Here is a 17,716-nt window from a genome sequence, read left to right as displayed (position 1 = left end):
TACATAAATGAGGTTAATTAACATTGGTGACGTGGCAGAAAAGATAAATAACTGAACCTAAAAATGAAACCATTGGTTCATCAAAAAGCCCTTTCAAGGAAAAGACTGACATTTTTATTTGGTAGTTTTTGAAGGCTTTCTTCCATCATCATACAGTTCTAGAGAAAAAAATATGCATATATGGTGAGTTATATTTAAGCAGAAATTTTTCCCACAAAATTCATATTATCCCCTTAGGAGTAGATGCATTATAAATCATAATATACCATAAAACTTAAAGATACGCTGACACATTTTTCCAGCTTGTGGTTTACTGCTGCAATGGACCTGAATTTAATGCTACTTTGAGAGAGTTCTCAGGGGATTTTCTAGTGAAAAATCTTCTCCACAGTATTCAAATCTAATCCATATTGTGCCTATCACTGCAGTACCTAAGTAGCTAATGCAAGGATTTTAGATTTCATCTGGGTCAGGATATGGCAGAGGGGGTTTCTACTGCATCTGTCTAGTTGGGATTGTGAATTTACAGGTCATCACTTCAGCAGAAGACTACAGATATTCCATAGGAAGGAGAGAGAACAGCACCAGCTGGCCATTGCTCCAGCTCTGCTCCAAAAAGGCTGCTGCAAACACAGAATTGCAGTCTGTTTCTGAGTTATAAAATAACAGTAACCTGATTTTAAAATAGGTGCCAATTTCCTGAGAGGCGGAAAATATGAGTGTGTGTCCTCTCTACCCACATTAGAACAAATTTACACCTTTGACTCCCTTTTCATGCTACTTGGATGCAATACTGGGCTGGAATGCTTTTGTGGGCAGACCAAGCAGGACTCTCCTTGCTCTGTGGTGCCATGTACTTAGCAGGCTCTGCAGCCTTGTATGCCAAGCAGGTGCATTGGGACTAGAAGATCATGGTGGGGAAGAAAGAGAGCCCCTGACTTTGCCCAGAGCTGGCTGCTGGCACAGACTGCGTGCCTCTGGCAGAGGATCTCCTTGCACAGGTGTGTCCTCCTCAAATGTGCTCTCCCCTGATGCAAAGTTTTCTCCTGAAATGGTGCTGCTGTGCTGCTGCTGCCCAGCAGCTCTGTCTTCAGCCTACCTAGAGCCCACTCAGTTTAGTAATTTGATACACAGTTTCAAATCACACACATGGTTTGGGAACTGGAGGCATCTAGGGGAAATTTCCTGTTTTTCTCAAGGAGTTACACCCTACCTACAACTGCCCTCCCCTGTCCTCTCCAGAGCCAACAGGCTGCCACAGCACCATTGACCACGTTTGCATTCTTTAACTCATGTGGCAATTGTCAGTGATTTCAGTGGAGGCAGGATCTCCTCCTTCAGGGGCCCTGCCATGCAGTGTCAGCACTGACACAAGGATCTTGCTGTAATAGAGTATAGCACCCTGACACATGTGGTTCTCTTCCTGTGGAGCCTCTTCCCCATATTGGCTGAATTGAATCATACTCAATTCTCTCTTTGAGATACTCAGGAAAGCCTGAAACAAGACTTCCTGCTGGCTTTTGCATGAAACCCATGTTTGCTCTTTTGTGTTTTACGTAGACCTGGCATGAAGAAGGAAATAAATACCATAGAGAATACATCTATCCAAGACTGGAAAAAAAAATCCCAATGCTGTTTCTGGGAAAAAATGAAAAAGAAGTTTCACAGCCCCACATACTTGGGTGGCTTTTAGAATTTAAATTTTTTCTCTCTTCACAGAAAATTTGACTGTGGCCTTCTAAATGCCTTTCTTGAGAGTGAGCAACCAGATTTCCTCCCTCTCTCATTTTTGTCATAGTTGTCCCCAGGGTAAGCGAAAAAGAGGAGAAGTCCCTGTCATCAGTGAATAACTTCACTCTCCTTACCAGCCTACAAAGCTCTCACCAATTTCCCTGTTTTCTGCAGTAAGAAAATAAATTTTGTGAGAGCAGTCTAGATAGGAAGCCTTCATTTTGATTTTTCTGAAAGGAAATGGAAATTTTTGGAGAAATGGCAATGTTCCTGTGGAAAATATTGCTGAAGGAAAATTTCTGATCATTGCTAGCTCTGTGCCAAGTCTTTTTCTTGTCTGAAGATCAGTATAGTGAATACTTCCTTATGTAAAACAATATTTTTTTAAATAAGGTGTAACAAACAATGATAAAGGTATTTAAAATTGCAATGGGGTCATAATGTTGAAAAAAAAGTAAGTACTTCATCATTTTTTTCATCACTTTATTTCTGCCATAAGAAGTGATTGCACTGTTTTTCTTCATATCTAAAAGGGATAATCTAAAGCAAACTGAAGGCAGTTTCATTTTCTACTTTGCACAGGGCAATATCTCAAAGAGTCAGTGTTGAATGGTATTTCCTGTTTCTTTATAAAGGTGATGAGCCAAGAGAATCTTAAGCAATCTTTTCAACTTCCAGAGGAAGTTTCAGAGGGGTTTTTTTTTACTAAAATAAATTTTTTTGTTGTTTATTGCATCATTTCCAATCATATTACACATTATCAATTTTTAAATGCAATTTTAAGGTTTTTTATGGTAGGAAATGTCATATTCAAGATTTCTTCTCTTTTATGGTGGCAGGTATTAATCTTCTGGACTTCTATAGTTCTGTTTTACACAAATACATTGGATAATCTAATTCTCTATATGGAGATTAAAGTGATGTTTTTGGTGTTCTTGAACATTTCCTCCTACGAAATCCTACTTTGTGGATTTTAAGTTCAGAGCACATCTTACTGACTATAAATGGAAATAAAAATGAAAATGTCATAGTGTTTAATGTATGCCAGAACAGGGGGTCAGTCAGAGCTAGGTTAAAAGAACACAAAACCTTCCTTAATGCAGCTTCCTATTGGCACACTGGTGTAAAAGAGAGAAGAAAAATAAAAAATGAGTACTAACAAATTGGTTCAATCTGAAGTCATACCTACTTAAATATTTGCCTTGTATTTCTCAAGTTAATAAATGGCACCACTACAGGGTAAAGGTTATGTCAGTGACCTATAATACTTGATCTCTGTGTAGAGTAGTTTCATATGTAGATTTGATTAAGGAAATTCAGTTTAACTAAAACTTGAACATCATCATGAGTTGAGAGATAAATGTATGCATACTAACCTATAAAATTATGTTACTCAGAATATTGATGAAATAATGATAAATATTTTTTCATGCTCACTTGGAAGCGATTTACAAATCTGGGAATAGTTCTGCACTAAACTGTCCCAAACTAAACTAGACAGGCATTGAACCCCTCCTAGCCTAGGATTGCAACAAGACTATTTCAGTGAGTTAATGAAAATAATGGGAAAAGATAGGAAGAACAGATGCCAAAGCAAGTGAAATATTGCTACATTAAGCTAAAGAAATGGTCATCTTTTCCCAAGACAGCGGATACTCGTAGTTTCTGTTAAATTTCTCATGCTGAGAGTTGATGTGTTACTGTGTTTTCATATCTTGGTTCCATAGCCCATTCACCAAGGGGAAAATAGAGCTCTTGAACCAGCAAAATGGCAGTGTAATAAAATATCGGTAAATTAGTAGATTTTGGGTCTTCTGTTCATAATGGCATTAAGAGGAGAACATTTAAAAGCGACAGTGTAAGCAAGGAGAATTAGCAAAAGAGTTTTAGTGGCATATGTTTGTATTGTAATTCCACTTTTGTGGGGAATAATTTGTTAGTGATGCTTCAGTCATGTTAAAGATTATGTGCTTTTCCATTTGCGAGATGTAACCAGTGTAGGCAAGTTATAGACTCTTTGTTTCACTGTCAGTTGTGTTTGTTCCTGCAGAGGGCTGATTGTGTTAGACTGGATAAGGAGGTGGCACATTTTAAGGTTCCTGATTTGATACTTTTGTTCGCATAGTAGCAGTGAAAAAATACCCTTCCCCTCTTCTTGTCTTAATCTCTCAGCCTGTATATCATTTTGTAATCTGAGATAGTCAGGGCAGATACTAACATATTGCTTTGGGCACACTGCTCTGTAACTCAGACGAAATCTTGCTTTAAACAAAAACAGATACAGCATTTTCTCACAATTCTAGTATCCTGTCCTAAAAGAGTCTGAATCTTTGTAGCTGAGAGTTTCCGTCACAAAACTTTCACAGTATTCTTTTGTTGCTATCATGGGTTTTTGTGTCAATCCTTCTTCTCTTAATCAGCTTTCTATCTTATTTAATACTTGCTCTTTCCTTATGGATTATTTTAATGCTTGCTCATGAGAGCTATTAGAAAATGAATTTTCTTGATGCTTGCTACTTTTTAGGCATCAAAACCTAGTGAATTTTCCTTAATATTAGCCTAAGAGCTTCTGACAAGGACAAGTGTAAGATCAGCTTTTCAGGCCGTTGTAGTATTTGAGTGTGTGTATGTAAGTATAACACAGTACAGTGAAAGATGGATGAATGCCCAACATTGAGTTCCATTTCTATTATAAAAGTAAAGGTGTTTATAAATTCACAATTCAATTCAATTTTCATTTTCCATGATGACAATTGAATGTAAATATTATTTTTCTTTGTGAACCTGGGGCTAAATCAAAATTCATATTGTGCTGTTTGCTTCCCAACAGTACAAGAAATAGAACTTTGGGCAATGGGTATATAATAAACAGTAAAACTGTTTGTTTATGACAAATACATAAAATATTTTTTTCCTCTGAAAATGGAGAATAATTATATAGCTGATTGCTTCAAGTGTGTTTAAAAAAAAAAAAGTGGCTTTTGATTATGTTTTCCCTGGGTTGTCTTCTCACCTTGTTAAGCTTAATTTTCTCTGTTTGTGTATTACTGTTTCCCCTGTCTACTCATGCATTTGTTGCGATAACATATGCAGAGAAATTTCACTGCTGACTATGCCTCATATGCCTCTGTTTTGGGTGGAAGCTGCTCTCATCTCAGTGTTCTGGATCCATGAAGGAGTTAATTTATTTATTAAGTTTCTTCCTGAATACAGGTAGACTATGCCACTAGGTTTAACCTAGCTCATGTTATTATACCTGCTCTTCTCAGGTCACAAAAGTATAATGTTGCTCTTTTCAGGTTCTCTATAAACAAAAACATGATGCTGAGAAAGGATTTTCAGACTATGCACGTATGAGGGAACCTCCAGATGTTAAACATGCCATGGAAGTCAGTAAACACCAGAGTGATGTAAGTACTCCCCCATCTGAAATGAGTGTGCTTGTTTTGGGTAGATACATCTGTAACAGCTTACTGAAACGAATTGGGCATGGAATATTTCCATATTTCCTTAGTTGCTATTTTTTATTAATTATTTGCTTTCTAATAATTTAGGACATGGTGTGTGTATAAAATGTGCTATGAGTAACAGTATGTGAATTTTATTCTGAGTGCAGTGGAAAGTGGCAGTTACTGTTTATCAATAGTAACTAAGTGCTATCACTTTGAAATAAAGATGCAGGCACAGGTTTTCTGAATTCACTTGTAGCTACTTTTAAAGTGTATAAAATTATTTGTTTAAATGAACACCTGTATTGTTCATTTGCCAACACTTGGGTAGTTCTGCCAACACTTGGGTAGTTCTTCAGGGGTGCTGTGTAGAGGAGAAAAGTGAGCTGTTTCTACCCTGCTCTTGCACGCTTTTATGCACACGAAGAAGTTTGTTCCCATCTCATGATACGTATGAAGTGAATTTTCCAAATTATTTAATAGATTAATATATGATTTATTTTATAGAATTTGAGCCATAATGTTTGGTTTGATGCCTGCTCTGGTTTATACCATTTGATCAAAGTATTCATTCTAGTAGTTTTATTTAGATAACTTACAAATAATTAGGAGTACTTAGCAATATTTTGAAAGTTGATTGCTTTATTTTTTTTCAGCTGCTTGTTATCTTCTTGAAGTTCTGAAGGTTTTCACAATATAGAAGTCTAATAATGGTATTTACATTTCATATTAGAATCAAGTCAGGTTTGATTTCATGGTCAAGCTAGCATATACTAGCTCAATGCATCATTGCTTGGGGCAGAAATGCTGCCCAGATTAGAGTCTTGAATGATACAGACACAAATTTGAAGAAAAATTTATATTAGTTTTAGGTTTTGTAAAAGCTTGTGAGAAAAACAAATTTTAGGAGAAGATTGGTTAAAATAGTGATGCCATTTTAAGGGGTACCCAAAGCTTTTAAGAACAGCTGATGTGTAACCTTAAAGATTTGATCCACTTCCATACTTGTTTAGGTAACCAAATCAATTGAGGTAGACATGCTGTTTTACAACTCTTTTTTCTTAAATAGATGGGGTATTTGATTGCTGCTAACAATGTAGAAAACATAGCTTAGGTGTTCATTTTAAATTATCTTAAATTTACCCCATCTTCCCCTACGAACAGTGCAACAAACATTCTTAGGTTATCCAGGCTGAAAACTAAATGTCAATGCTAGATGTATGTCTGTGTGCAGAATCTTGACAGCTGGCTGCTGATTAAAAGGCTGCTGGAAAACTTCAGGGAAGCATTATGTTTGAAGAATAATTTTTTCTTCTGCTGGGAAATACCTGCAATGGGATTCCCAACAGTAATTTGCAACCTGCCTTGATTACAGAATTCCCTCTTCCTGTCAAACACTGTCCATTTCTGCTGTTGGAAGCATCAGGGTGTCAGGCTGACAGAGCTTAGGAGCTGGGAATATGAATGCCTCTCCCCAGAAGCAAGAGGTTTTTTTATTTACCTAGCAGTAGGAATGATGGTGAACTGCTAGAAAAGGAAATAATGCTGGAAAGAGAGATGTGAATCCCTCTCAGAGAAGGGACTAGGAGGAATATGAGACAAGTTCCTGTAGCAAATTCATCATAGTTTGAGGGTTAGTATGCTAGTGCAAAACCTATTCCCCTTCTACAGCTGTATATCACCTGCTAATAGAATTAAGGAGAGCAGGTCACAGATGTGAGGATAAATGAAATTCAGTTGTTTCATCTTTCACCCTTAAAACAAGCAAAAAAAAAAAAAAAAAAAAAAAGGAAAGGAAATGAAGGAAAACATGGGAGGGAAGGATGTTTTGATAAATGAGGACTTTTAACAGCATGTTAGAAATAATGAAAAAATATGACGGAAATTATTTTCAGCCTGAGCAAACTTCAAAAAATAAAATAAGTCATCCAAATGCAACAAGAAAACTCTAACCAGTTAGTTTAATGTGTTTAAGAACAGATTCTTTCTGGTTGCTCATGAATTGCTGCAGCACAATGGATAAGTACCTATCACACATAAAGGAGCAAGTTATGTAGATCTGGTTATTGCTCAGCAGAAGCACACATCTCTTGTGGGTAATATTTGGGCATCATGGTGAATAGCTGTGAATTTCTTCTTTTGCAAGTACAGATTTAATTAAGAACTATGTGAGTTTTGATCTTGGAGTCAGAACATGGAACAGCGAGCATCCCAAATATGAAGCGTTTGTCTTTCCAAACTATTTCAGGGTATCTGTGTAATCACAGCTTTGAAAGTGCAGAGAAAAAGAAGGGAAACTACTGGGCAGGTAGAAGGACAAAGCTCTTTTATCCACCATTCAGCACAGTTTACCTGTGGGAGCAGAATGCATGTTTACTTACAATGCTCTGCCAACTCAATTCAACCTTTACATGGAGGGTTTGCATCTAAGAGGATTAGGATATGTTTAAGACTATTTACTCAGCCTTAAAATAAAGCTGACATTTATATTCAACTCTGTGAAATGTGCAATTTCCTTTAAAAATTAAAACTGTATTCAGCTCACCATACATTTGTGCTGACATTTTGAAACAGTCATGTGCTGTAGGCCTTCACACCACTTTGAATATCATTAACATTCTGGACATGTTAATGGGCATCATTAATATGTTTGGGCAGAAGCTGGGTAACAGGGAAATACTGTAAAAACTCCTGAACAATGTGATCATGTCTAATAAAATAATTTTTCTCTTTTTTATACTTAGACTGAAGAAAATTGCTCTAAATGAACACAAGTAACTTTTCTAATGACAGGAAATTCACTTTAAGAATAATTTAAATACTACATAATGTTTGAAGGGAAGCATGTCTATCCAAACCAGAGTGCTTTTCTCTATAAATTGTGTTTTGTGATGTTAATGATGTGACTATGGCATACAAAGTCATTTTCAGAAGAGTGAAGTAGGGACCATCAGTCTACTTTGTCTGTGCTTAGCTGGTCAGTTGACTCATCTGGAATTTTCCAAACTTGAGACCAAAAATAAGTGGTGGTCTTAAAACAATGTCATGTCACATTTTTGCTTTATGTGTATCTGAGTATCATGTGAATGGAAGGTTGTAGTTGAATGGTGAAATGACATGACAACTAAATTTAGAAATTTAGTTGTCATGTCATTTCACCATTCAACTACATCCTTCCATTCACATGATAGAAATTCACAGCAAAGAAACCATTTGCTATGTTGTGTCTATGTGGAAGCTGCACATAGCATTTGATGAAGGTACTCAAAGCTGTGCATCACAGTTTTGTCTGTTCCATGTACTGGTCCATCACTGGGCATTTTGAATAGGAAAACAATGTTAAATATTTGTACAGCAGTTTAAATGTTCTGCTTCGTTAAAATGACTGATTTTCCTCACAACATTACATGGTATGAAATAAGGATGTGGTCTTCTGATTTTACAAATAAGGAAACCACAATGCACTCATCTATGGACACTTAAAAGGCAGTTTGCACATCTGATTTTAAAGCCTTGGTATCTTTTATACTTATCTACAAAGAGTGCTTTTTAGAAATGTTAGTTGACAGCTGAGCAAACTTCTGATGCATATAGATACACTTTCCACTCCACATGAGGTCAATTATAATTTATATGTTTCACTCACCCATCTAAATTTGAATATTTAAGATGTCTGTAATGTCTTAGGAGTAAGTTATTTTTCATTTTCAGCATATAGTGCAGTCACAATCCACACACAAAAAATTACATTATTTCTGATAAGACCAAATTGGCAGATCTTAAACTGGATGTGCTTAAACACCATCAGTAGCATACCCAAATGTTAATGTTTGTTTTGATGCAGATCATGGTAAAATTCAGGCTTCTTCTGTCTCTTTCTTCAGTATCCGTGTTCGAAAAATCACCTTTCTAACTAAATTTTTGCTGACAGTGGTTGTCAACAGTAGGTCCCCCTGGACCACTTCCAACTGGTGCTGAAAATGATGTTTACTCCTGGTGTAATTGGGACCAATCAATTTTAAGGCCCATTACTGGAAAGGATGACTGCATCAATCTGTAATGGGCCAGAAATGTGTTTGTCTCTTTTACACAAGCCGGAAAACTGTTTTCAACATCAATTGAGCAAGACTTAGAAAAGCTGTTGCCAATGATGATTGTCACCAGCTAGTCATTTTCTTAGTGCTGATGGACCCCGAAGTGTAGATGAGAGGAAAGAGGGCATAGACACAGCTGACAGGCCATTAGTTAGTGGACTTAACAGCTCTTAGAAAATGCTAATCAGGGACAGAGTGAGAGACAAAATTCTTATGCAGACAGGTGTGCCCAACTTCTTGCTGAATCCTTAAGAAGGCAAAATGTGTTCATAGCTGCTTGTGCATATTTGAGTAATTTATTATGTATTGTTTGGAATAGTTTTGGTGTTGGAATAGTTTGGAATAAATGAGAAGATAAAAGATTTCAAGAAAAGTCTGAGTCTCTTAAACCCAGGTTTGCTTGGCTCACCGTGTAGAAGCTTCTGTTTGTTGATTGACAGTCTGAGATGTTTTGCAGCATTGTTAGAAATCTGTTTACTTTATAGCACTAAAGTGCATTCCACTGGTATTCCTGAAAGGTGAAGCATCTTCCAGACCCTGCTGGAGTAACTAGTTCAGCATGTTTATCCTCAGTGGACCTTATGCATTTTATAAGAGCTTGAGGTTTGGCCCTATTAAAATCAGTCTACTAATTATGAGCAGGCCCTGAATATTCTCCATGCTTTGCAAAAACCAGTTGCAATTCAGAGTATGTAATCACATTTGGGATTAAAGATGAAAAATGATTTTGTTCCAATTATTGCTTCAAAATAATATTCAACAATGTTGAATATTGAACAACTTTTAATTGTAATTTCAAATTGGTAGAAACCTGCTTTAAATTTAGTTGGTATCTGTAATTTACTGTGTTTAGCTTCAGAACTCAAGATGGTGCATTTTTTTCCCTTTTAGTTGTTCCTTCTTGTTCGCTTGCATTTCCCACTGATTGGCCATAACTCTCCATCTAGGTCTTTCACTGCTGCTCTAAAATTATCTCAATTACTTTTCCCATGCAAAAGTCAGCTGGAACAAATTTTTTGTAGACCTGTGATCCTCATGAAGTGGAGCAATTCTTGAGCCTTTGCTGATTGTTTTTTTGGTAGAGACTGAGCGACCCTTTGAAGTGAAGATGAGTAAGGCCATTGTGTAATGCCTGGAAATTCCAATCAGGGTATGAGCCTCTTGGCTGAACCAGCTCAGGACAAAAGATGGCTCCTTCTCTGGGTGCTTCTACTGTTTCCTTTCTTTTGTTGCTTTTCCCCTCTCATGGGCTTCTTCGCTTTCCATCTTCTGATGCCCATGGGTGCACACACCAAGCTGGTTGCTTTGCCCTGTCTACATCTGTTCCCCTGCTCTCTCAGAATAGCTCTGGTTTTACTGTTCTAACATAGCACTATTAAAAAAAAAATCACTAGATGGAACAGAATAGCAGCTGTGTAATAGAGGCCAGCAGAGTGTCCCAATGGGAGAGGGTCAGCATCCAGGGATTGAGGTTATTCAGGAAATGGGAAACATATTTTTTCTTTCTTTGGCCTACCTCTGACAAACTACTGTTCTGCTGCATAACATTTTTATTCTCACTGGAGTATGACAAGCTGCAGAATGGAGCAAATATATATTGCAGACATTTGTAAAATGCTAGATGACTTTCCCTCAGACATAAGTAATAGGTATACTGGTTTAGGTGCAGGAAGAATAATAATTCACTCAGGGAAAGATATAGCAATTGGCCTTGCATCTAATATAATTGGAAATGGTGAAATATAAAGGACTGTCACTGTCTTATTTCTCCCCCCCCTTCCTTTCCCTGAAATTAACCACAATCCATTATTTCATGTACTATATGATCATGTCATTTGGGAGCAATAAGTGACCACATTTCCTCAACTTTATCACCACTGTTCTTGATTCTCTGATGTTAAATTCACTACATTCCTAATTTCTATTTTGAGCACATATGCTGGCCCTTAATTTGCAATTTACATGGATCATAGGGTGCTATTCAGAAACCTGTTTCTGCTGCCTTTGTGGTTTTCACCTCACCTCATGTGGTCATTAGGATGAACAGCATATAATTAACTAAATTCATGTAAAGTCCTGAATTGCAAATGCTTCTCTATACCTCTAGTTTCTTAAAAATTAGACACAATCTAAACATAACTAAAACAAAAGTTTCAGAGGTTTACACCAGCTGTAAGAACCAACTTTTGTTTTGTATGTATGTGATAATTTGGGCTGACTGCATCAAACCTATTTATTTATTTCATTTATTAATGATTACACTTGTGTGTCACAGCAGATTAAAAATTATAAGATCTATTTGTGGGCAGGCAGCCAACAGTGAAGCCTGTTTAGCTTGTCTGCTTAGCTGAAGCCATATGGACGCAAAATTACTTTCCTGTTGCATGTAAAATATTTGCCAAAAAGAAATTTTTTTCCATTTCTTTTTGCTATATCATTTCTATGAAGTATTTTTGTCACTGACTGCTGCAGTTTATGAGTTTGTTGCATTGTACTCAGAGTGGAACTTTACATTGGAAATAGGAGCAGAGGTTATAATAAGAAACTTCAAGCTGAGAACTTTCTTGGTGGTGAAATACTATCTTGAGAGGTTGATTAACTTCGTGAAGCAACAAAAAAAAATCTAAAGGATTTCCCAGTAAAGGACAAAATATTTTTTTACTTTGTGTTTTCTCTAAACTTTATTTTATGTTCTCCAGCTTCTGCCTGAAACTTCAATTTGTCAGACACTTTTGAATACTAGGGACAGAATGTCATTAAGAATAATTCAGTAAGACAGCCCTTGGAAATTGGCTTAGATTGACACGTGCTAGAGCAGGAAAAAGTTGACAAACCTTGAAGAGGGAAAAGCAGGATAACTTATGGAGCTCTATAATGTTCCACAGGTCTGCTCCTGTGATTACTTTGCTAAATGGAGAATGTTCGGACTCTCCTATCTGTGGTTGAGCCTTCTGGCCAGAGGTTTCTGAGCCCATTCATTATGGTAGTGGCTTTTGCACAAACAGAAAGAGTCAGTTGTGTACTCAACATGCTGGAACACTCAGCCTTCTTGTTCCCATGATTGTGCAAAGGAGCAAATAAGTGGGGGTGTGGGGATGCTGAGGTGGAGATGTATCATTGAATTACATAGAAGCTACATGTCTCTCTAGTACTGAGAAAGAAACTCACTATGATAGAATTACAGTTTCTCTTCAGTGTTGCTGCAATCTGCTAAGATGCAGTACTCGGTATCAGAGCAGGAGCTAGTTTATATTAAAAGTGGGTACAACATAGGAAAAAAACCCTACACTCTTAAAAATCCTCTGAAATTTTATGGCAAAACTTAATATTTGTGCCTTTGCAATGCTTTAATTTCCACTATGCTTCTAAGTAAAACCATTTTTCTTTTTCAAATTGCATTTTGCTTCTGAATTTCTTCCCTCTTGTGTTACCTTGTGTGTGGGTCTTACCTTACAATCCTTGTCAAGCAAATCTCTGTTGGAATAAGTAAGATGAAGTTCTGTTTATTTTGATGTCTGATTTGACAGGTCAATCAAAGCTTATTTATAAACTTCAAACTTTATTGTTTATTTTAAACAAAACTATGCTTTCTTTGACAGGTATCCTATAAGAAGGATGTGCAAGATACTCATAGGTACACTGAAGTGCTGAACAGACTGGACATAAAGAAGGCAACTGAGATAACAAAGATAATAAGTGATGTATGTTCTCCTTTTACTCTCTTCTATTTTTTTAGACATGTAATTTTTTTTATTCCAGTTTTGATCAGATTTTTTTAGAATGCTACTGGAATTCTCAAATGTCTTAAACATAAAACCTGCACCTCCAAATCTGCTAGAAAGATTTGATTAAAAGAAATCCAAACATAACCAAAACAAACCAGTCTTGCCTGGCAGGCTAGAAAGCTTTGGGTTTCTCCTTTTTAGATGTTGACAGTATGATCTTTGCAATTATTGGTAATTGATGTAAGGACAACATGAAAATTGCTAAAGTTGGTCTTGTTTCAGCTTTATTCATGATAACCATTCTCAGGATAAGTCATGTGCTTGTATGCTATTCTGCACTTCAGAAGACATCCCAAACCCTTTTTTACCTTGGTATGAGAGTAGCTGGCATCCCAGGATACCCCTTCCTTTTCCCATCTCAGCCAGCAGTGACAGAAAAATGTAATTCCCTGCTGTCCTTCCAAGAGCTGTGCAGATGCTACTTCTTTCATGGGGGCTCTCCTCCCTGAACTCCCCTCTCAAATTCTTTGCCCTTCCACTGTGACCTCGGCTAATGGACAGGTGAAGGAGCAGTTTAAGAAGCAGCAGTGTGTGATGCAGTTCAGTATTTTATTGTAGACAAATCAAACAATATATATACTTAAAGCCTTGAGTCAAGTTTTTAAGTAATTAATTAAACGTGAGACTAACTAGACACATTTGGAGAGACAGATTTAAGAGATTGAAACTCACCTTTCAATATTCAAGATTTTTTGAAAACCAAGAACTTATACTAAGTGTCATGCTCGGCATGCAAATTTACTAATTGCTGTTCAAGTGCTCTTAGAATTAGAGTGCTTTGGGACTTTTATTTCTTCCAGTCTATCCTTATGACGTGTCCTTGCTGATTCACAGTGCTTGAGTAATGCAAGAAGCCTGTTTTAGGCAATGGGTAATTTAGTTTGTAGTATTGCAAAGCACCTATTGTTGATTCATCTGTGTCTTTTTCTAATGCATTGTGGGGAAAAATTGCAGCAGTTTGCATGGGAGGCAGTTCAGCTGGAGAGATCAGGTAACATTAACCTTGCGGGACTAATTCAGCTCAGTGACACCAGTGCAGTCTCACTGACATCCAGCGAGACTGCAGTGGTAAAACTGAGAGTGGAATTTGACCTTACAGTTCAAAAAAGTTGCCCCTCAGACTAGTTTTATTTCAAGACTACTTTCAGCTGCTGCAAATCATCTTGGGTTAACTGTAATAAGAAATGCTGAGCCACTGTGACTCATTCTGCCTTGATCGGGAGGACAATATTTCTCTGGCTTAAGCTGTGCATTTGGTTAAAATTGAATTTTGTGAATGCTGCACATTGTGTTTTACAATTAATAAATATTATATTGTTAAGGAGCTGAACCCTGAGAAGGGCTTTACTCAGAGCTGATTAGAACAGTAGTGTCAATGCAGACCATTATGTGAGACTTTTCTACTAGCTTTAATACTTACATTTCTCTTGATAAAACAAACCCAAACAAGTTATTAGTGATTCATATCCCCCCCTTCCCCGCTTTTTTTTTTTTTTTTTTAATTTTAAGGCAAAGTACAAGAAAGGAAGGGGAGAGCTGAATAAGGAGTCTGCTGTGCTTGGAAGACCCGATTTTGAACATGCTAAAGGAGTTTCAAAAATTTTAAGCCAAGTAAGATTCTCCATCATTTTACAATTATTTAATCCAAGTATCTCATTCCTAGTAATGCAAAGAAATACTTAGATTTTTAGATTATTATCTCTAATGGCCTTGAAGATTATGTTCTCAAACTTTTCATATAGCATTGCAATGACTGATAAATTTTGGATTCTTAGGAAACCAAATACCCATTTTGAAGCAAAATACGATGAACTTTGACTACAACTTGTCTCTTGTGGAGATGGTGTATATTTATACAGATTTTCTAGGATTTCTAAAATATTAACTGTATGTAATTTAGAGGCAAATTTCGCTCCTCATTCAGTTGGAGTGGAACCTTACCCTGTGATTAATCCCACTGAAGTAACTGAGGTCTTTTGTGTAGCTGCTTGCTAATATGAGTAATGGGATCTGAATTTGGCTTGACATGTAAACCACCCGCCTTCCTTCCCCTGAAACTGAACCTTTTATGTACTACTGTTATATATTAACCTCAAAAAAAAAATTCCACAACTAAAAAGAAATCTGAAATAGAAATATTCCCTCTTCCTCTTAGTAGTTTTCGACTCATGAGATGTACACGTAAGACTACTACAGATCATCCTGACATTATGAGAACAGATTTTTCATTGCTGATCTGTTTTTTTTCCCCTCCTTTTTTTGTTTGAAGTAGTTCTTTAACAGTGCCTTGCATAATCCTTGCTAGTAATCCTGTCCAGCTACCACTGGAGCTTTTGAAAATCCAGAAACTGCCCCCCTTTAAGAGGAGGATGGTGCCCTTTGATTGGAGAAGGCTGTGTCAGACTTCCCAAAGACAAAAAACCTCTCAAGTGTAAACAGTGTATATACAAGGACAGACTCAATATCAGTGATATGTAAAAAATACATGTGTTTTGGCCAGATACTACATGTCTTCCCTAGAACTAGCATAAAATGAGAATAATGTGTCATAGAGAACAAGCTGAAAAACAGTGTAGTGTCTGCAGGAGGTAGAGCTCCTTTTGCTGTTATCCTTAGATACCTGCTGCATTCACACCATTGTGAACTTTGAAGCACTACACAAGGAGAAAAAGAAGGAAATAAGTATTTTTTATTGCTTTGTTGGTGAAGTGCTCAGAATCAAAATGGGATTGTGTTTTTCAAATAGATCTGTCTTCTATTTTATAGTGGATCATGTTCTCATTTCTCTGCTGATGGGCAAGTCTGCTAAGAGATTATTTTGTATTTAGCATTGTGCAGGCTTGGAAGTCAGCCTGTACTTTCTAGCAAGTGCCTGTGTGATGCTGCTCAGACATGAGTGTCACTGACAGGAAATGGGACTGTCATTTAGCAAACACATTCAATGGTTTTTAAGAGGGTCCATATCCAAATTTAGTGTGGAATGTCCTTTATATCTACTCAATGGCTGCCTACACACTCTTGTCCTGCAGCTCACTCCTGTGAGCTTGCAGCTGCCTGTTTTTGCCAATGAGACCAAACCACATAACCCTTTCCAACAGCCCTCTCCATCTTCCCAAGCCTGGTACCCGTGAGATTGTGGCCAACAATCACAAGTGGAAAATAACAGCTGGATCATGGGGTTCTGCAGGCTGATGAGCCAGCTACGTGGAAGGCTTCATCAATGAACTTTTTATCTCGTTTTTATTAGATGTGCTTTTTATCTTGGACAATGCAAGCTGCATCTGCAAATGCTTTATAATAGGGCCTCTTCACTGCCAGGAACTGGGATGGCAGCAGTTCTAGTTGAGGTCCTACTGTGGAAGGCAGCATTTACTGTGCAATTTTAACTTTAGAGTCCAAATAGTGCAGAAGATGTGACAGGAAGGGAGAAGTTGACAAAATGTATCTTGGATTTGGTTTATTTGTAAAGAAGATACTTACTAAAGCTTGGTGGTCTGAAATCTGCAGTCACTGGCCCTGGATCCAAGTTTTGGGATCCTTTCTTGTATTGTCCTCTCCTCAGTTTAAGCTACTGTGGCTGCTTTGCAGTGTGTGTGATGGGGACTGTGCTTTCAGAAAAGGGGGCAGCACCTCAGCCTGACACTCTGCCTGCAGCAGCGTGGAGGGTGCAAATGCTGGGCAGCGCTCAGCAGCAGGGTGGTGCACTCAGCAATTCCCCCATGTCCCCTGAAGGGAAGGCAGTGGCCATGAGTTGTCTAATGTTGTTATATATTATTTGAATCATTATAACACTTACACACACTAATCATAAATCAAGAGCACAGAAAAATGAAGATGACCCCTGTGTCCAAAGAGCAGGATGGTGGGGCAGGATGAGGAATGCACCTGTGCTAGAGGAGAGAAAGAGACCTAAATATGGGTCAGTCATGTCAGTCCTGTTCATGCAAGGATCATGAAACAGGCTTGTAACACTTACAAGATTTAAAAAAGAGTAAAGTTAATGATCTCTTTATTGTCTCCAGACTTTCTGGCTTTTAGAGTTTCCATTTGTTTCTCAGAAAATGGGAAGATCATAAACTTCTTGTGTTGAAAGTTGATAATCTCCCTTAATTGCTTGAATCTATAAGCTGTGACATGCAGAGAAATATTAGTTATTTGACCCTCACAGTAAATTTGCAAAGTTGACAATTCTGATGGATGTAATGGGAAGAGAAGATGATAACATGTTTTAATGTGGTGCATATGGGTAGGTAATTTAGGGAGTATACAGAACAGGAGCAAGAAGAGGTCAGGCAGTGTGGGTGTAACGAAGGGAGAAAGCAATCAAGGCAAGCAGGAAAGCAAACAAAGCGAAGAAAATAGTGTTAATGTTTGACTGGCACTCAAGGCTCTACAGAAATCACTGTTTCCTCTCTCTCCTTTCTTTCCTTTTTTATTTTTTATTTAACAAAGCTTTTGACAACAACAGCAGCAAAAATAATAGCTCCCAGAACTAGTATATTTACCCACAGCATGTGGTAACCCTTTTCTGTTGATTTTAAATGAAATTTAAAACAGAAACTGTGTTAGCCCTTGTGAAAACATGAAGCTTGTCAATTTGCTGAATGTGCATTGTATAATTTGGGCTATATTTTTCTATTTTTTAAATTAAAACAAG

The 17,716-nt window shown here is 37.3% G+C and overlaps 1 protein-coding gene across 3 annotated transcripts in view; it reads left to right on the top strand.

Moving 5' to 3' along the window:
• The window catches only part of NEBL (nebulette), a 251,854-nt gene that overhangs the window by 170,715 nt on the left and 63,423 nt on the right, over nucleotides 1-17,716 (top strand). The window contains exons 10-12 of one of the 3 annotated variants that reach the window (XM_068212616.1): nucleotides 5,031-5,141; nucleotides 12,874-12,975; nucleotides 14,569-14,670. The exons of the other annotated variants lie outside the window; for them this stretch is intronic. Of the exons in view, the coding sequence (XP_068068717.1) occupies nucleotides 5,031-5,141; nucleotides 12,874-12,975; nucleotides 14,569-14,670 (315 nt within the window). The remainder of the gene's footprint in view (nucleotides 1-5,030; nucleotides 5,142-12,873; nucleotides 12,976-14,568; nucleotides 14,671-17,716) is intronic. 3 annotated transcript variants of the gene reach the window in all.

This window comes from Anomalospiza imberbis, chromosome 1, assembly GCF_031753505.1.
Source record: "Anomalospiza imberbis isolate Cuckoo-Finch-1a 21T00152 chromosome 1, ASM3175350v1, whole genome shotgun sequence".
NCBI classification, from domain to species: Eukaryota; Metazoa; Chordata; class Aves; order Passeriformes; family Viduidae; genus Anomalospiza; species Anomalospiza imberbis.
The sequence above is the reverse complement of the archived record's forward strand: the minus strand, read 5'-3'. Positions and strand labels throughout refer to the sequence as shown.